The following is a 21,295-nucleotide window of genomic DNA, read 5'->3' on the forward strand; positions in this document are numbered from 1 at the left end:
GTTCTTGGCACATAAGGAGAAAGGGCCTACATCTTATGGCGCTGCAAACCAAGAGAACATGTGTGTTGATGTTTAGAAGTAAAGTGAAACTGGGCCTCCTAGTTTCATCAAATACCTTATCCTCTTCCTCAACAAAGTAGAATCTTTTTTTTTTTTAATACAGATTAAACCACCGTGGTATTCAGTGGCCCTTTATTTTGCTGAACCATGGGACTCTCTTCAGTATTGATTTATTTGGATCTTAAAAAGGGTTTGTTTTGAAATGACTGAATACTGCTAGACTGCTTGCAGTCCATGGGGAAAAACATATTCTAAAAGGTAGTTGACAAAAACACTAACCTGCCTTTGTGCTCTCCACCGACCTAAAGGTCAACTCATACCAATGGTGCATCCCAAGTATCTTAAATTGCATCCATGTTTCCCTCACTTGCGTCTCTTCCTTGCAGAAACCAGCGTCGCATGAAGCGTTTCTGATCACAGATGGATTAGTTGTCAATCATTTCTACTGTACATGTAAATGTAAAAAGTGTTTCTTTGCTTACAAACTCTCCTACCCTCTCTGAATTTAATTGTATCCATAATTAAAGTTAATGGGAGAAATAACAGATCTGAAAAAGAAAAATCTTAATGCTGATATGCATCAGATTAGTCCGATCAGCTGCTACTATTCAATAACTGATATCAAATAAGGGGTCGTGTCGGCTGGTAAAAGACTTCCGTGTAGGCTTCGCTCGTGTATCCTCAACTCCTGAATCTTTGCTCAATACTTAAACAAATGTAAACTAACAGGGACGTGGACCTATTACTGAGCTCCAGATAAACCTGAGCTGATGCTCACTACTTATATTCTTTTTACTGTATTACTCTTATAGTCATTCAAAGTGTTTTTCATCTGAAGAAATAGTATCATTAGATTTCGTAAGTAATTATGATTACTGAGTTTTACTGTAAGTCAGGGTTGACATCTCTTCTCGGCATCTTATCATATACCAGTTGTTTCCTGTGTGCATATCTGCATTTTGGTGCAAGTTTGAGGGCTATATGTGAGAAGTGGGTTACTTCTGGTTCCAGTATGGCCTCACCGACTTCACCTCCAAAGTGTGTGTGTGTGTGTGTGTGTGTGTGTGTGTGTGTGTGTGTGTGCGCGCGCCTGTGTGTGTGTGTGTGTGTGTGTGTGTGTGTGTGCCTGTGTGTTTCAAGTGGTAATTTTCTCTGATAAAGTATATCATGGAGGAGAAGGCATGTGTGTGTGTGTTAACAGACTTTGAACAACAAGACATTGCAAGAAGGATTTACTGTTGTGGGAGATGATATGGGCACATCAGTTATGCAAATGTGTTTTTTTTCTGTATGCATGTGTTCTTATGCATGTTCATTTGTTTGCATGCACTGCTGCCAGTAAAGGGTGGAAGTTAAATTGCTTCCCAGAAACAGGACAGTTTCCTGTAAGTTTCTCAGAGTGTGTTTACTCCAGAATATCATTACCTGATTAAATACATCCCTCCCAATTATTCTTCTCACTTGCTAACATTTTTATTTCTTTTAAATTATAACAAAAATACTTTCCTGGTTTTTATAATCACTGGAAAGGATTCTGACAAAAATGTAGATTTGATTAAACATAACTCTGTGATTGTCACTTCCCATTGTATTTCCATCTCACACCCTTGCCTCTCTGTCCTTCTCTAACCCCCCAGGCCAGTGCAGGGGGTGTGCGTTGCTTCACCAAGCCCCTGGAGTCTCTGGAGCGCTCCCTGGAGCTGTCTCGCCACCGCGGCCGCAAGAGAACTCAGAAGAGGCCAAACTACAAGAACCTGGGCGAGGAGGAGGATGATGAAAGGGCTGGGGGAGGAGGAGGCGGTGGAGGAGGAGTAGAAGAGGGCTGGGACGACGAAAGCAGAGGAGGCGAGAGAGAGGGAGGCCGAGAGAGGGAGAAGGGAAAAGGTACAGAGGGAGTAGGAGGAGGAGGTGATAGGAGTTCTAAGGGAAGCAGAGCAAGTGGGGAGACAGCGGAAGGTGAGTGTGTGTCTCATTTGACACAGCAGTACAGGACTGTGTTTGTCAGTTTTTCTTTACTCCCATCAATAAGACAGTCTCCCATGATGCACCATAGTTACCCAACAGCCACCACAGCAGCAGCCCTCGTCTCCAAACAGACAAGAGAGAAACTAACTCTTTAGCAGAAAGAAAAACTTAACGTAACTCTAAATGTGCTCTGCTTTTTTGCTTTTCTTTTTCAATGTGCACAGGACTGTTACTGTCATCTCTGTGCATTCACTGTGCATTTTCAAATTCAGATTAGACTGCAGCCTCTTGATCAGCAGTAAGACATTCCCATGTTTAAGGATATGCTTGTTTCCTGAAAATAAAACAAATGTCAAAGAAAAACAGCAGAAAGAAAGTAATTTAACCAAGAATTCCTCTTTGGCTAGTTTTGAGATGAGGCCTCCATCTCTCGGCTGCTTCCCCTTTTTGGCACCTTTTAATTTCCCCATGGCTACCACTGACCACATGTCCAACACAAACTCCATGGCAGCCAACTGTCCATTTCCACGGTGAAACACCATCCATCCTGTGCTCCTCACCTCTCCGCCTGTCTTTCACTCCGTGTGTGTGTGTGTGTGTGTGTGTGTGTGTAGAAATGTGACCATATCACTCATCTGAAATGATTCCTTCTTTACTTTGACTGAATAGACACATTTTTCAGAGTCTTGGTGCAGGGCTACACACTCTTCATTGCTTTTGAAGGTGCAAATGCACGGAATCTTTCTTTTGACAGCATGGGTTTTAACACAAATAACATCGTGGGCTGCAGAGTTTAAAAATGAGACATTTACCATTAGGTTGGAAAAACAACACCCACCCTATTTAACTGATTGATAAGAAAAGAGATACAATAAGAAGCTTTTTGAAGGACAGATGGTAACTTAGGTGACGTGCTGTATCAGTGATTTGAAACGTTAATTACATTGAAAATCAATATTTTGTTCCCTAATCAATAATAAGCAGACACTGACGGCATGAGAAGGAATCACTTCAGACTTTACATTCATACTCACTGGTGACAATGGCCCATTTGTGTCTCATAGCTATGATGTGTGTTTTGTTGAGGACGTGTGTTGTAAATGTGAATATTGTGTTTAACATTTGTTGTGTGTGTGTACAGAGATAGAGATGGTGGTGATGGAGAAGTGTAAGGTGTCAGAGGTGACGGAGCAGAACATCACCGATGAAGAGAAGACCGCTGCAGCCACCCGCACACACACACAGAGGAGCAGGTACACGCATATCTGAACACACATAACTGTTAGATTGATATAGCTGTGGAAAGGAAGTAAAAGTAAAGACAGGAAAGTGTTTATGGTCTGATGATATCTTCTCTCTCTGCAGACCGTTCTTAGACATGGTGTACAGTGCTCTGGTCTGCACCACCGATGACTACCACGCCCTGTTTGTCCTCTGCCTGCTTTATGCTGTCTCTCACAGCAAAGGTGGGCCTTTCTTTTCCATTTATACATATGTGCATTCATTTTGCTGGTTATAGTGGCTCATTCTAGATACCTTGTAAATGGCATCCATGTTGAAAGTCCATATAGCACTACTGCTCATATTTCTAAAAACAGGACTTGACTGACTGCAGAACTGAATACATTTGGTTCATGTTTGGCGTGTTTTTGTTAGAGAACTGTTCATTTCTTACGTAACATCGGAGTACATTTGTTTCAATATATACTCAGTTGCAAATGTTTTAGGTACACCTTCCTACAACTAATGCAGTCTAATACAACAGTCGTGCAATACATCCTAGTTTTTAACAACTGTTTTACAGAGGTGTTGATTCAGTTGTATGACATTTTGGACAGTTGTTAAATGTGTTACGTTATACTGACAGGTGTTTCTATTATTTTTGTCCAACCCATTTATATCAATGAGAGTAGGTAAAATTATATTAATACCTATATAATGCAATACAGATTTATGACCATACAGCTCCTCTCTCAAACAGAGATTTAAATTGTTTCGCGATTCATCGTTTCCCCTAATCTCTAAAACTGAGGTGCTGAGTGCAAAGTTAGTTCGATCCATAGAGTCACAATGGCCACTTTTATGAGATATGCTGAAATAATTTCAGAATCCCAGTTGATTGAAATGACTCCAAACCTCCCAGATTATTTTTGAGTAGACAGAGGACTGAAGACAAGACAGAGTGCCATCATAATCTTTGACAAACCTATGACATCCCAGTGTTAATTCCATCCATTTATTTCTGCATGCAAATGTTTCCTGACCGTGTCTGTCTGTAGGTATAAACCGAGATCTTCTGGAGCGTCTGCAGTTGCCCGTTCCTGACCAGGAGAAGAGCGCCTACAGCCTGGTGCTGGTAGAGAGACTGATCAGAGTTATGAGCCAGGCAGCACAGCCTGGTAACTAACTCACACACACACACACACACACACACACACACACACACACACACACACACACACACACACACACACACGCTCAATAACCTTTACACGTCATGTTATGAAGATGTTTAAGTCCATTAATTACACATTGGACATTAACTTTGTACACATTATTCCATTGCTTTGTTGAATCAATATGGAACTCAGTGTTTCCCCTAGGTTTACTGCTTTGGGGGGGTGCTCACCGTGCGGGGGGGGGGGGATGCGTGGCGTGGCGTGGCGTGGCGTGGCGCAGAGCGGATTCCATTTAGCTCTCCCCTCTCCTTTCCTCCGCTCTGTAGGTGTGTGCGCACAAGTGTGTGTGTGTCAGCTGCGAAGCCCCGCCCTTCGCAAAACGGAGCGAAGGAGAGAATGTGAATGCGTAAAGTAGACAGTACAAACTGAAACGTGCACATACATTAGATCAATAACATAAGGGTTTAGTTTATTTAATAAAAGAGCACCTGTCAATGTGAAAAGTGAGTTGTGAATAAGAAAAAAACATTTGAGAAAGAAAAAAAATCACCTTGAATTTCGTGCGGAGCTCCTTTGGCGGGGCGCAGCGCCCTTCCAAGACAATGGTAGGGGAAACACTGGAACTCGAGTGTTATCATTTTTTTTTTCATCTTTATTTTGACAGGTAATCTCATTGAGAGGCGGGGTCTCATTCTCATATATTTCTTGTGTGTGTGTGTGTGTGTGTGTGTGTGTATAGATGGTAAAGTGCGTCTAGCTACCCTGGAGCTGAGCTGCCTTTTATTAAAGCAGTCTGTGCTTTCTGGAAACCAATGTATAATCAAAGATGTACATCTGGCCTGCTTGGAGGTACAGCACACAAACACGTACATGCTACACTCATTCATACAGTCCTGTTAACAAATTAAATTGAAATCAATATGCTTTATTTTGAAAATTATAATAAAATATATGTGTATAATAATTATTATGAATAAATACGGTGATCATCTACAACAGACTTTCAATAAGCAGCATAAATCAACATTTCCTGTCTGAAATGGAGTAGGAAGAAGCAACATCCTTATCTAGTCCCCCTATTCTTTACTAATCAATAATCAACCAATTTTTTGTAAACCGTCTGATAGTTTTACTTTGTTTTATTTCTTCCTCCAGTCAATTCCACAAAATCACCCCACAAATGGATCTGCACTTACTTTTAAGATTGATTCAAACACAATGTTGTTTCAAATGAAATGTTCTCAAGTTATAACCCCTCTCTGTCCAAGAACATAACGTATCACACACACAGAATCGATAATCCCACAAACACGCATAAAGTATCTCAGGGATCAGAGGGTCGGAACAGACAGTTGGAAAGTTGGATCTTGTGCCATCAGTAGCAGTGAAACAACCCCTCTTTATAACTTCATGAGAACCCCTACAGTTGCAATCGAAATTATTCACATTAGGTTTATTTGCAATTTCTCAGCTGTTTGCAATAAACAAAGAACTGTTTAAGTAGTTCAATGAAACTGCAGTCTCAAAATGATTCAACCCCTTCATGACAAACATCTTCAGTACTTAGTAAAGCACCCTTTTGCTGTTATGACCAGCTGCAAACATGCATAGCCAGACACCAGCTTCTGACAGCGTTCCTGAGGAATCTTAACCCATTCCTCATGGGCAATGGCCTCCAATTCAGTAATATTCTTGGGTGTGCGTTTTGCAACCGCCTTCTTCAAATCCTAGCAGAGATTTTCTATGGGGTTCAAGTCAAGCGACTGTGACGACCACTCTAGAATCTTCCATTTCTTCTTCTGAAACCAAGCCTTGGTGGACTTTGAGGTATGCTTGGGATCATTGTCCTGTTGGAAGGTCCAATGACATCCAAACTTCAGCTTCCTCAGACTGCATGATGTTTTTTCCTAAAATTTCCTGATACTTGACTGAATCCATCGTGCGTTTTCTTGTGCTTTTGGGTCAGTAGTGGTGTACGTCTTGGAGTCCGGGCATGGAGCCCTTCAGTGTTTAAGGCCCTGTCACACATATCCGTATGGCGGAAACGTATACGAAAAATAGCTCATAATTTGTCCAAATACGTCCAACTTTTCATCAGATCGGAAAAGTGAACGTATACGGATACATATGTCTAACCTATTGATAGAGTATCACTTACTTATACAAGACGTATCAGACGAATACCGAACAAATGCATAACGTATACAAAAATATGGCGTATACAAAATATCGGCAATACGCTGGTGTACGTTAATATAAGGTAAGGTATAAGTAGTAGTCGTTTAGATCACGTTGTTGAACGCTGAGTCTGTGAAAATGTTTTGAGCGTGTTCAAACTTTTCGGACGTACCCATCGTGTGCTTCATAAGTTATGCAACCGTTACACATAAGTTACGTTAGACATATGTGAATATGTACGTGAATACAGTACGTGAATATGTTAGAGCAGGGGTTCTCAACGGGGGCGTTCAGAGGACGTCGGGGGGCGCTGGAAGCAATATTTTAGAAAGGGGGGCGTTCATGTGTCTTTGGGGGGCGTTTACGGCCCGCGAGGTAATTCATAAACACAAGCAAAAAATCGACTCAAATAAGAAATCCAAATCTAGACAGATATAGAATATAACCGGCGACTGACTGTTTTTCCTGGCCAAGGTCAGGGTCCTTGAACACAACACGAGCGGAACGTGTCATCACATGCTCACGTCATGTCAAAAACTTCAATATTAAATGAGACGGTCATTGACATCAGCGAACGCAGCGTGGCGAGTGTAACAAAGAGAAAGGTGGATGCGGAATGTTCCACGAGAAATGGACGAACGATTATTTATTTGTGGAAGTAAAAGGCCAGTGTTTGTGTGGATGCGCTTGTGATCATGAAAAAGGCTCAAGCTACATTACAGCACGAAACATGCCAAACTGCACAAGCTAGAAGGACGAGTCGAGTGCATTTGAATAAAGTTAACATTGTGTGTTTTTAGACTTTTATTTTTATTTTGCTGAGCGATAAAGTGCTGCTTGAAAAACAAAAACAAGCGCCGTCCCCCTCAGCCACCACTGTTCGAAAGCATTAATGTTATTCCAAAGATACACCATGAATAAAACTAATCTGAATTAATGTTAAAACACTAACACTCTGGTCGGGACTTAGACCAGCAGCAGCAGAGCTAACACCAGCAGAGCTAACACCAGCAGAGCTAACACCAGCAGAGCTAACACCTGCAGAGCTAACACCTGCAGAGCTAACACCAGCAGAGCTAACGTTATAGCAGAGCTAACGTTATAGCAGAGCTAACATTATAGCAGAGCTAACATTATAGCAGAGCTAACACCTGCAGAGCTAACACCTGCAGAGCTAACACCTGCAGAGCTAACTCCTGCAGAGCTAACGTTATAGCAGAGCTAACACCAGCATCACTGCTGCTGATTCAGGCTGTGTGTTTAAAAAAAACGCGGATATTTTCGCCTGAGTTTCTGAACGTTGGGGTCGATGTCACTTGATGTCACTATAATTAATGAGTTGGACTTTTGACTTTTTTGCACTTTGTAGTTTCCTTTCCTCTCTCATTTGTTCGCGAAATGGAGAGAATGTCAATGAGCAAAGCAACGCTGTAAACACAGAAACATGCACATAAATTAGATAAATAACATAAGCATTTGGTTATTTAATAAAAGAGCACATTTGGCGCTATATATTTATATAAAATAAAACTATTGGGAAGGCAGCGCCGCAGACTTGTTCCTTTGTGCTCGTTTATTGTTGGATCACTTAAGAGCGCAAATTGTTTCACATTTCTGAGGCTGCTGTGTTTAACACCTGTTACAGTTTGAATGTCTGACCCGTCTCTGATTGGCTGCAGTCTATGACACCGATTTAAAGTTTGAATCTTCTTACCGTTGCATTTGTTTAACACTCCTGAATATAATGTCTTTGTTTGCTCCCTGGGTACATGGTGTATCGGGGCAATTGAAGGTAAAAACAAAAAAACATTTGTTTAATAATATAATATTTATTATTATTTTGAAATTTATTATGTAACTTCAATCTCAGAGAATTTGAGTTTTTATAATAATGTAATATAGCAGCCTAATAATAATAAAAATACAAGAATTGAAATACTAAATTAATATAATAAATATGTAATTATAAATACTAAGAATAATAATTAGAATAATACAAACAGAATAATAATCAACATTAAAATTCAGGGGAGACAAACAGGAAGCCTACATTTTATTTGAAGGGGGGGGGGGGGGGCAGTAAGGGACCTGCATAAAGGTAGGGGGGCATGGCCCAAAAAAGGTTGAGAACCACTGTGTTAGAGGTACGTTAGATATAGGTCACAACTTACCCTTAATTTATATCAGCGTACACCAGCGTATTGCCGTATATTTCGTATACGCCGGCATTCGTTGCCACCATACGGATATGTGTGACAGGGCCTTTACTATACGCCTTACTGTGCAAACTGAAACCTCAGTGCCTGCTGCCACCAAGTTGCAACTTGCTGCAGGTGTTTTTGTCACTTGAGGGTTTTTGACCACTTGGATCCTTAGGAATCTGGTGGCAGCCACTGATAGCTTCCTCTTTCTGCCACGTCCAGGTAGTGTAGCCACTGTTCCTTTAACTTTGAACTTGCGAAATATGCTTCTAACTGTATCTCTAGGAACATTCAGTGCTTTTGCTATCTTTTTGCAAGACAATGATCTCTTCTCTGAACTTTTTGGACAATTGTTTTGACTTAGCCATATTTCTAACATGCAATCAAACGTCACTCTCAACAAAGCCCTAGCCAGTCGAGGTATTTATGTGTTCTCTCTCAAGCACACCTGAACTAATGAACCTCTTGATTAATTGCATCAGGTGTGCTTGAGATAGGGGGTTGAATAATTGTGTGACTGTAGGAGACATTAAAAGTAAAAAAATTTAAACTGTAATATTAAACTACTGAACTACTTAAACAGTTATTGTGTAATTTGTTTATTTTGCCAATAAACCTTATGTGCAATGGGGGTTGAATAGTTTCGATTGTAGCTGCAGGTTTCTCAATGAGTACTACTTTGTGGTTATGACCCATCCTTCTTACAATGTTTTTATTTTCTCTTCTCTCACTTCAGGGTAATCCTCTAAACCCTTTCTTTCTCTCCATCCTCTTTTCTTCCTACAGAACGTAGTTGTACTTCTGCTTGTGCAGTGTTTTTGTTGTCAGGTTTTTTATTTTATTTTTTATTTACTGAATTTAAAGTGAAACCTGACAATGCTTATTTTACAATATATTTTATTGGGGGTTTCTTTTTGGAGAATCTTCCAACTCTGACACAGTTTAACACAAATCAAGACCCCATTTCAGTTGGGACAGTGCTCCTTTGGCTGAAATGGTAATGTTGAGGGTTATTTCCAGGAATTATGAGCATCATTTTTAGTCAAAGTTCATTTGGCCAAATGTTTTAGTTTATTTGTTATCTTGTGGCTTCCGGCGTCACAATACCAGAGAACTGATCTTGCTGACCTTAATATAATAATTTTGTTGATGTGAAGTTAAGCCCTGACCCAGTTTACTCTCTTTCTGCCCTGAAATAGCTGACTAGTCATGTTACTAATCTCTGACTGGCATACCAGCATATTCAGGTTTTGTTTATTCAGTGTTAATCACGCACGGCTTGACATTTGTTTAAGGATTGCCGTATCTTAAACTACTTTCGTTCTAATGTCACTGCAATAAGAAGAACATATATAACCATATAACTGTCCTTCCTTCTGGCTCTCTGACACTTGATGTGACTGGGTAAACCAGGGAAGCAATGTATTGCAGTTAAAGGAAATGGGGCTAACACAGCACAGGAGTGACATCATTATTTAACATTTGCAGTAAATCCGATCTGATCATTTATTAATTTCATTCAGTGTCTCAAATAATCTCAAGTCTGACCTGCCTTACACTGTATTCTATGGTTTGTCAAGATTTGATTTGATATGGGGTCATAACAGTGGTTATATGTTGTCTATTCTTGTATGTGGAAAAGTGCAGAAATTGGTCAATTACACACATTTTCTTAAGCGACTAGACAATGTTTTAAGCTCCTCAAATAATGATGATTTTTTTCATAACCAACACAATTTCTGGCAATTTGTTTCTTAGGTCTTTGATGTGTTACTTCTACGTGTGTGTCGCATGAAGGACAGACTGCGTACTTGCAATCATTTCATACTGTTTATACTTCCTATTTGTGTTTGCAGGGTGCTAGAGAAGAAAGTCTGCATTTACTGCGGAGATACCACAAGGTGAGTGTACACAGTAACGCACACATGCACCTCTAACCTACACAAAGAAGTGCTTCTCTCCCATTTACCCACACTAAATATACCCACACTCTATACTGTATATAAACAGAAAAAGAAGAAGGAAGGACAAGTCAAACGGTAACTGACAGCTGGAATCACACTGAGACTGACACTGTCGCAATCCTGCTGTAGCACAATAGGATTTCAGCCGTATTATGAAACACTTTTGCTGCAATAGGTAAAACGGTCATTAAGGGAGAACAATAAAGAAAAGAAAAAAAGATTGAAGAGCTGCAAAGGTAAACGGATGATCTTGAGTTAAAACCAGTTCTTCTTGAGAAGTGTGGCACAACAAAAGCTGAATCACAATCTGACCTTTACTGTGTGTGTGTGTGTGTGTGTGTGTGTGTGTGTGTGTGTGTGTGTGTGTGTGTAGCGGCTTTCTTTAGGAAGTGGAAAAGTTTGAATGATCTCTTTAAATGAAATTTTTATTTGATTAAATTATATTTAGATTGAATAATACAATAATGATTCATCTGTCATGAAACAGGAGAACATTTTGGATGTTTAGATTGGGACATTAATAAAATCATATCTTAAGTGCTTAGTAATGAGTATTGATCTTTCTTTGCATGTCAAACCATTAAATTACATTTAAACAGCATTCAGAAACACTCAGTGGAGTTGCCTCACACAAACAGTGTGAATGTTCTTGAACTGATAAAATAGTGGATATTGAATTTGTAAAAGAAAAAAAGCAATCAGCTAAAACATATTAATTAAATATGAAACATCTGATTTGTTGTAGTTATTTGGAATATTTTTAGCCCAGACGTATCTGTGTGGTGAGATGAACACGCTGAGCTGATTATGAGTATATTCATCATATGAACATACAAACACTGTCGTGTACACTTTAACACTCAACTATGCATTTCCAAGAAACTGACTTATCTGTCCAGTATTTCCTGTTTTGGTTACGCTCCCATTCCTGCGATGATTCATATGGGTGCCTTGGGAACACACGTCACATGAATAGGATTTGTGCATTGTGCTGGTAGTGTCATGTTTGGAAGAAGGGTCCTGCGATAAGGAACAGTATTTAATAAGTCACTGGCCTGGTCTCTGCACGCACAGATGAGTCGGTTGTAATAATAATCTTTTCAGTACACAGCGGTGGCTTGTTAAGCATCGTCAGAGTTTTAATCAAGAGAGAATATTTTCATGTGTGCATTAACATTCTGCCGTCTGAGAAAACCCATTTTGGCCGCTTGTACCCGTGATCTCGTTCTTTCGGTCATGACCCAGCCTTCATGACCATAGGTCATGAGGGTAGGAACGAAGATCGCCCGGAAGATCGAGAGCTTTGCCTTCTGGCTCAGCTCTCTTTTCGTCACAACGGTGCGGTAAAGCGAATGTAATACCGCCCCCGCTGCTCCGATTATCTGGCCAATCTTTCGCTCCATTGTCCCCTCACTCGCGAACAAGACCCCGAGGTACTTGAACTCCTTCACTTGGGGTAAGGGCTCATTCCCTACCCGGAGTAGGCCATCCACCGGTTTCCTGCTGAGAGCCATGGCCTCAGATTTTTATATATTTATATATCAGATCAGATTATATCCTGCAATTGTAAAACATTACAGAGGAGACCATTTGTTTCATATCATTGCCCGTATCTCAAAGTCTATGTTAAGCCTTTGTATCTCTACTGTCCCTTTCAAATACAAATGCACCAAAATAAAACATTCCAGTATGGGTTACAACAGTGTGTAAATGGATTTTACTGTTTTACTGCCAAAATAAGAAAGTGAGTAGAGGAGTGGGTATACATGCAGGATGGGTGTGCAAGCTGATGAGTTTTCCAACTGTATCCTGTCATCACAGGGCGAGGAGATCTTTCTGGACATGTTTGAAGATGAATACAGAAGCATGACGGTGAGTCTGCCTTCATTTGATATGACGTTTGTTTTTTTCTCCTTAAAGTGTAACGTGATTCATCTGATATTCTTGCCGTTGCTAATGTTTGTACGGTTGCTGTACGTGGACTTGTCTGTACTCATGCAAGTGCGTATGTTGCAGAGTAAACCGCTGAATGTTGAGTATCTAATGATGGATGCCTCGGTGCTGCTGCCACCCACCGGTACCCCTCTGACCGGCATCGACTTTGTCAAAAGGCTGCCCTGTGGGGACGTGGAGAGGACACGCAGGGTACGTCCACACACTCACTGGAGCTCCATGTAACACTTTGAAGTTTGAAATCCATGGCTCTCAAATACTACAGGTCGAAAGAATTTCCTCTTGACACCCAAGGGCACATGAAAGAGGAATTATTTTAACTTAAATAATTAAGTAAAAGATATAAATCTTGAGATATTATAAAGCTACTTTAGGTACACACAAGTTAGAGGTAGTGCATGTGATTGCACAACTTTGAATGACTTATGGAAGCTGCAAGGCTGACGTTTTCATAATCATTCATCATAACATGCAATTTTCTGTAAATATTTTTGTAAATAGACTTATTAATATATTGTGTGTCATTGTATATTTAGTTTTTCTTTTCTTAAATGTGTTGCTGTCGGTTATTGAGAGACACTCCCACAGGAGAATAATTGTCCCACACCTGAGCATACAAAGTGGGCGGAGCATTATTTATTTCAAATACTCTTGATGAATGTGATGCTGAGCAAGAGCAGTGTGTGGGATGTTCTTTTCTCAGGACTTGAGGGATACTTTCCAACACTCCTACATCTGAGATGGTTTGGATGTGGGAATACCTCCTTTGAAAAAGGACTTGAATAATAGTTTAACACATAGCAGGTGTACCACATGTTACATTCTTTTGGATTCTTTCTCTGCCAAAAATAGCACAAGCGAATAAAAGCAGATTGACAGCACTCTAAAGCTCAGATGAAAGATCAAATGTATTGGCCTGATTCTGACGGTGATAAAAACATTGTATGTCAAAGTCTCACATAATGTTTATTCCTAATAGGAATTGTTGAGGCTTTGTCATTCTTTTGTTCTTTTCATTGGTTTGTACCTGTCGTCAGTTTCAGACGGGAAGGTTGATTCAACATAACATCTCTAACTGTTTGTGTCTCTGCACAGGCTATCCGTGTGTTCTTCATGTTGCGGTCCTTATCGCGTCAGCTTCAGGGAGAACCTGAGACGCAGCTGCCTCTGACCCGACCTGAAGACCTCATCAAGACAGACGATGTCTTAGACCTCAGTAAGACTACACTTTACAAAACCTAAACCGAATGCTGTAGGACAGCTGACCTGCTTATTTATTGATCTTTTTTTACACTTTTGGGAAAAAGAGTTCAACTTCAGGGTGGGATAACATAAAAGACCAAATGAAATTCAATACGTGCATTAAAAGCATAACATAAGAAAGAACTGACACTTTAATTCTCTCTGTCTAACACTCACTCTCTGTGCAAAAGACGGCTTTAGATCTACAACACAGACTTGTGAGTGCAAACATCCACAACGACGGAGACGAGCAGACACGCACACTTCAGAAGTACACATGCACACAGCTTCCCACACACTGCGATAACCTAAATGCTCTCCTCTTACTGTACACAGGTGTGTAGATGACGTCATGGAAACGTGCATGTGGTTAGCTCTGGCTTGCATGATATCACAAGTACTGCACAGGAATGTGAACAGGAGAGATGAGACTGTCACACACACTCAGTGCACAAGCTTTGCAAATCTGTACATCCTTTATTATGCTGACATGTGCATGCATGCGTTTGTAGTACTCAAGCTTTGAATAAATGAACAGACACAAACCCTTTCGTCTTCTTATCTTCAGGAGACCAAAACTGACAACAAAATATCTACCGGCTTTGAGGAAATATAATCATAACTGCTCTTTGATTGTTTACGGGTAATATGCTACAGTTCTCTTAAATAAATCATCGAAACATATTGAGATAAGGTTTTCTTGGAACACGCGAAGAACATACAGCCTACACTTAACGGGCTGCTGTCATGACACTGTTCCACGCGGTAACTCGGCCGAAGCAGCCACACTGTCTTCAGGTTAGTCTCTGAATGCCTGGAATTAAGTTCCTCACAAGTTCAAAGACGTGCAGGTTGGATGACCTGGTGACTCTGAATTGCTTGTTGGTGTAAATGTGAGTGTGAATCGTTGTCTATATGTGTCGGCCTGGCAACCAGTCAGTGGTGTACTGCTGCTCCCTCCCAATGTCAGCTAGTGACTCTGCACTAGATGAGTGTGTTAAGATGAAGGATATGCAGGGGCAGATGACATGTTTGACACCTAATATGTATATCCCCTTTTATAGTAGTGTAAACAGGAAGGCCCCCTCTCTTCTTTTAAATGAGCCTGTTCCGTCATTTTTATTTGAAGTTTATTTTGATAAGCAGAACAACTCGTAAAGTAAGTTTCACCACAAATCCCCCAGTATGTCATACAGGTATCTATATGAGATGCATCTTATGATGATGCAAACAAAGAAAGTCTCTTTTCTGCTCTATTTTCTTTTCCTCTTTCACACTTTCGTTGCACCATCGCCACAATCTTCCGTCTTTGGGTTTCTGTACTGATCAGGAGTACAACTGTAAGAAGGAAGAGTTAAGACAATTACACATTTTGTAAAAGACGATGTTACTACCACCACTGTATTTATATTTATTATTAATATCACTTCTTAGAATTATACCCGAAGAGAAGAGTTCACTGTAAATTCCACCGGGTTATTTACTCAGCAGTGATGACTGAACAGCCTGTGGCAGGTCCAGGTAATCCTGGCCTTTAAGTGTTATCACATCATCTGTGATGACTTATGGAAACACCATTTGTCAAACGAAGATTCAAACCTGGCAGCTGTGGCCTGCTGAATGAATCAAACCAATGACACGCAGCCTTCAGATTAGATACTGAGATGCTTTCTGTAGGTTTGTCGTGGTTGTGTTGCCATTTGTCTTCAGACTGCATGAAACCGCAGTAATTGGCTGATATCCAGAATTGACCTTGTTGTAATTCTTGTAAGACTTTCCACTTATGCGATTGATGTGTTTTTCTAGTGAAAACTCTAATTTCATGAATCCTCTCTCATCTTCCTAAACTCTGCTGATGGAAACTCATCTAATACTGATATTTCTTAAGTTCCCTCTTTTGGAAGGGGTATCTCCAAAAAGTCACCTGACTAATGGATGGAAACCAAATGTCTCCCTGCAACTTTACTTTCAAATGTAATTCATTGGGTGAAACTGTGACTGTATTTTCATAAATCAAAATGCCTGTTGAAAGAGTCTGTAGCATATAAAGGTAATGAGTTTACGAGCTATCTTATCGGGTGTGAAATTACTTCCAGCAATTATGTGTCACTTAAAAAGATAGTGTAGACAATAGTGTTGTTTATTATTGATTACCTGCCTTGCATTTAACTCTACTAAACTATGTTTAGTTTAAAAAAACTAACATTTAAAAAATCCCACTTTGGCTTTCACTGTGACTTTCATTTAAGCAAGGTGGGTGACTAAGAACACACTCTTACAGAGGAGTCGTGGAGAGAGGGAGGGTTTTTCCTCGTGGGTTGGGGAATTTAAACCAGCAACCTTCACCCACAAACCCCTTCTTCTGACCATTAGGCTCCCACCGCCTCCATTTCACCACATCTTCGGGTAGCTGTAGAATCACAGAACATTTGCGAAAGTCTGTGTGTGTCAGTGGAATAGGTTTCCGGGATGGTCTTTGAAATGGAAGGTCATGTTGCATTCCCATGAACAGAAACTTAAAAAAAGGTGTGCTTAGGGAAGTGTCCCTACTCCTGGTTGCGTACATGTGTGAATGCCAGGAGCATGCAAAGAGCAGCAAGGTGTGAAGCTTGACACTTAACTCGGTCATATGTTCGGTTTTGTTTTTATCACACCAGTAAATACCGTCGCTCCATTGTCTACCTTCAGTTATGTTTGTGCAGTTGATGGCTCAAGGGAATACATGCAGGGATAGTGTTAAACACTAACAGACAGCTACGGCTGGTAGCTGCTCTCAGTGCACTGTTGTCCAAACAACTTAAGTCATGTGTTGCGACGGTAGCCTCCTTCAGTTGTCATTTAAAAAAGCAGAACAAAGGGTGATTTACAAAAGTCAGGCACTGAAACAAGGTCTGCTCATTTTAGTGCTACTTTTGTCCTTAACTTCCGTCTTCCGAGGGGAAGATAATCTGAAAGTAATTTGACTAATAGATGGAAACATACTTGACACCAAATCTTTAATCGGAAGGTGATTCCTTGAAATGTGTCTGTTTGGCTGAAAGTACTTTCACACAGCCCCCAAATGATGTGTACTGTGTCGAGTCAACTTGTCGTTATTAAATGTCCAATATGTTCGAGCCTTTGTGACAGAGTTGACCCACCCCTGCGTTCTGTAGTCTGGACCGAAGTAGATGTTGGGAGTGGGAGGGTTTTTTCCCCAGCTGGTCAGGGGATTCAAGCTTTCAAATTTCCCCTAATTTCTCCGACCATTTTGCCTTTTGTGTCATTTTGCTGCCATAGTAAATCGTAGACTACCTTTTTTTTTTTGTTGTTGCTGCAGGTACTTTACCCTGCTCACTGTTTCAGTGGGCAAAGTCAAGTTCCTGGAAACCCCCATTGATCTTTTAATATTGGTTAGAGGAAAAGTCATATAACCAGAAGGCCACATAAATGATTTACACGACAAGCCACTGTGTTCTCCTCAACAGATGTGAGAAAAGTGTAGAAATATAGTTCCCCCAGAGAAAACTTACTGAGAACTTACTGTACTGAAGGGGTTTACTCAAGGTTATGGATCCAACCAATTTCACAAGTATAACATTAGTCACTTACTGGTTTTAACGTTGGGTAGGTCAGGATTCTTGAGAATAGAAATTAAGGAACCAGAGAACATAAAGTGGAAGGGACATGAATCAAACTCCTAAATTGATCGGGTAGCTGTACGTCACTGTGGTGTTACCAGTTTACATTTAGTGACAGTGACAGTAGAAGGTGATATTAAAACCAAAACCAGTGGTTTCAAATCGGGTCATCAGTTCCACTTTTCATGTTTGCCTCGCAGTAGGCTTTGTGTTAAACTGAAAATGTGAGCTTTTCATTTCTCCATCATCCTCCTAGACATGTGGGAGTAAAGTCTTCTGTCCTTTTAAAGTTTGTTAACAGACCGACTGCGTGCTTCTGTCTGCCTGCTGTATCAATATGTATGAACTGCAGAGTAGTCCGGACTCTAACACTAGTTCAATCGGGCTTATCCACCAAATATCTCAACAGGTATTTGGTGGATTTGCATGAATTTGTTTCCAGACATTCGTGATCCCCAGAGGACCGACGCCTAATGACTGGTGATCGACTGACATTTCATTTTGAGCCACCACCACCTGTTAAAGGCTTCCACTTAACCAGTGTAATAGCTCAACGTGTACTAGATGTATTAGCACCGACAATTTGTACATACATTCATGATCCCCAGAGGATGAATCCTATGAACTTTAGTAGTTGTAGTAGCACTGTAGCTGGGTCTGCGATAAACTTTGTTACCTTACTAACTGTAATTATTTTAACTGTAAACATATTACTGTCCTGGCTGTAGACTACTAGTCTGGTTATCTTTTTCAAACAGCATGTTTTGAGTGCAGAACATTAATCCTAACATAGACTGTATGGTCCCAACAGGTGTTTGGTAAAGATCAGACAAACCTGAGGCACATATTCAGCCATACCTCGACTTGAGTTACATAGCAGTGATTAACCTTCATGTTCGGTTAATCTTTTTCAGACAACAGTGACCTAATTGCCTGTATGGTGGTCAGTAAAGATGGAGGCCAGGCCCAGAGGTTCCTCGCTGTTGATGTGTACCAAATGAGTCTGGTCGAACCAGAAACCAAACGCCTTGGATGGGGCGTGGTCAAGTTTGCCGGCCTTCTGCAAGTAAGAGAAAAGTGGCATGTACACGCTGTGTGGCTGTGTCTGTGTGCTAAAGGGATAAGGAAATGTTCAATTTAATATATACCTTATTGTTTTTGCTTTTGTTATTTGTCCCATCCCATTTTTTTTATTTGTAGGTCTTAGTTTTCTCGCACTGCCACCAAGTTGTCCTCACTGTTTCTCTTCTTTTAATTTCTCTTCTTCTACATTCATCAGATGTTGATAAGTTGTTGCTCAAGCCCTTCATGTCATTTTTCACTGGATAATTGCTAAAAAAAAGGGAAATAAAATGTCATGAGAGCATACTTACTGTCATTTCTGAGTATAAGCATGCTTATACTTATGACCTCAGATAAGATGAAGTGATATTGCAGTTCACTTTTCTAAAGAAATTTTGAAAAATGAACTGCTGAATACAAACAGTGTGCTGCTGTTGTGAAACGGATATTGTGTTATTTCAATGTCTTTCCTTTGTATTTTGAATCTATATGATAAAATGTTTCCTTCATGTAATTAATGTTTTTGGGTCTGAACTTGTGACTGCAACTAAGGTCCAAAGTTAAAGTCCCATTTATCTCTCTCTCAAGTCACTTTCCATTCACTTGTATCATCTATTTTACTCAAACTATGGTTTTAATTCAATGTTTGCATTTGTTCGTTCTTGTTTTTGTCTCTTTTTCATTCCCACTTTCTCCATTTTCTTCTTTCTTTTCCCTCTCTGTCTCTCTTGCTATTTAATCTCTGTAACGCTCTCCCCCTCTCTTTGTTTCCTCTCTCTCCTTCTTCCTCCCTCCCTCCCTCCCTCCCTCTCGCAACAGGACATGCAGGTGTCTGGCGTTGAGGACGACAGCAGAGCGTTGAACATCGTCATCCATAAGCCCATCTCCAACCCCCACGCCAAGCCCTTGCCCATTCTGCAGGCCAACTTCATCTTCGCCGACCACATCCGCTGCATCATCGCCAAGCAGAGGCTGGCCAAAGGTCGCATCCAGGCCCGACGCATGAAGATGCAGAGGATTGCAGGTGAGTAAACGGGAAGCCCCTTAAGGCTTCTGCCCTCGCCTAATTGTTCAAAAAGACCCTGATGAGCTGAGTGGCTGCCTTTTTCCACACAGTCTCAAAGGTTTTGATACTTTCTTTGAAAGTACAGTACAGTGGAAATCACAAGAGATTTTAACCAGAAAGCAATGAGTGAAAATAAAACTCTAAAAACTCCAAAGAAGTCATCACTAATGTGCAACCACAGCTTAACAAGCACTGCTTCCAGCTAATGTTTGTTTCAACACAAGGATTGTGTCAACACGAGGTCTTCATACAGTTTAGTATCAGTCATTTCCCTGAATCAGTTTCCTTCTCCCCTCAATGCTTCTGTACTGTAAATACTGATGGATTACCAACCAGTCCTTTGTACTTCCCCTCCTGATGATCTGGTTCTTTAAAATGACACAGAAAAATAATAAGATATCTGACGTCTTGCCAATGCAGCAAAGTAAACAAGGATGTGAACCCTGCCAACATTGCAGTCTCAAGGGTGTCAGGTTCTCTCATTAAGTACAGTCAACAGTCAACAGTCAAACATACCAAAACATTTCTTAGTTTAATTGAATCTAATCAAAGTAAGAACAAATATAGGATACACCTTTTTCCCTCCAGGTTAGACATGTTCTCCTTAAGTTTGAATTTATACCCTTTTATGTGCCAAAAGGCACGTCCTTATGAAATCCTAACGCTTGACGCTGTGTTGATATCTCTTACACTCTCGGCTTCCTCTGTTTTGCAGCTCTGTTGGACCTGCCTGTGCAGCCCAGTGCGACGGAGGTGTTGGGTTTCGGGCAGACAGCCAACGCTTCACCCAGCGCCCTGCCTTTCAGATTCTACGAGCAGTCAAGACGGTCGTCCAGCGACCCCACGGCAACTAGATCAGTCTTCGGCTCCGTCGACAAAGTACCAGGTGACGTACTGAAAAGGGTCCACTGCCGACACAAACGGCTCATTTCTTCACACTTCTTCAGAGATCCAGAATCTTTTCATGCTTCTTTCTGCTTTAAATCTGAACATGGTAGACAATAAAAAGATATAGAATAGCAGCGCACCTATAATCTATATCTGAGTAAAACAATGTCCTTAAACTCAGGCCCCTGGTTGACACACACCGGATACTTTATGAGAAATAGTCTAATAATCAGTAACAGAACATCAGGAAATAAAAATTACTTAGAAAACTTTCTCAGAAAGTTTTACTGATCTTCAAACAAAATGGTGCTAAAACCTGAGGTGGAAATGTGTTTGTGATTTGATCTTTAGAGTAGAAGTGTAACAGTAAGTCAATCTTGTTTCCATCATTTTTTTAATTCATGAAATTCCTTTTTTGTTAAATACTATTTGCTTTAGTTTTATTCTAAATTCACTTTTGTTGCCTTTTCTATCCCTTCTTAATCCTTTTCACAGGTTTATATTACCTGCTGCGGTTTCTGAAAGGGACTCTTTGTTTGTCTCAGCAAGGAAACCGTCTCCTATTTAAAATGTGAAGCTCCTGAAGGCCGAGCTTTGTCTCTATGGAATGATAGCAAGCTTCTATTTGACGATAGAAATGTATTTATAGCCATTGTAAAGGTCAACTACAACATTTCTTTATCTAAAAGTCAGTTTT

At 40.5% G+C, this 21,295-nt stretch overlaps 1 protein-coding gene across 1 annotated transcript in view; it reads left to right on the forward strand.

Moving 5' to 3' along the window:
* clec16a (C-type lectin domain containing 16A) overlaps nt 1-21,295 on the forward strand; it is a 41,953-nt gene that overhangs the window by 15,063 nt on the left and 5,595 nt on the right. The window contains exons 11-22 of the mRNA XM_029437165.1: nt 1,698-2,016; nt 3,167-3,278; nt 3,391-3,491; nt 4,305-4,424; nt 5,164-5,273; nt 10,660-10,704; nt 12,589-12,639; nt 12,784-12,912; nt 13,816-13,936; nt 18,497-18,648; nt 19,464-19,668; nt 20,426-20,596. Coding sequence (XP_029293025.1) covers nt 1,698-2,016; nt 3,167-3,278; nt 3,391-3,491; nt 4,305-4,424; nt 5,164-5,273; nt 10,660-10,704; nt 12,589-12,639; nt 12,784-12,912; nt 13,816-13,936; nt 18,497-18,648; nt 19,464-19,668; nt 20,426-20,596 — 1,636 coding nt within the window. The remainder of the gene's footprint in view (nt 1-1,697; nt 2,017-3,166; nt 3,279-3,390; nt 3,492-4,304; nt 4,425-5,163; nt 5,274-10,659; nt 10,705-12,588; nt 12,640-12,783; nt 12,913-13,815; nt 13,937-18,496; nt 18,649-19,463; nt 19,669-20,425; nt 20,597-21,295) is intronic.

The sequence above is a fragment of the Cottoperca gobio genome, chromosome 8 (genome assembly GCF_900634415.1).
Source record: "Cottoperca gobio chromosome 8, fCotGob3.1, whole genome shotgun sequence".
Classification (NCBI taxonomy): domain Eukaryota; kingdom Metazoa; phylum Chordata; class Actinopteri; order Perciformes; family Bovichtidae; genus Cottoperca; species Cottoperca gobio.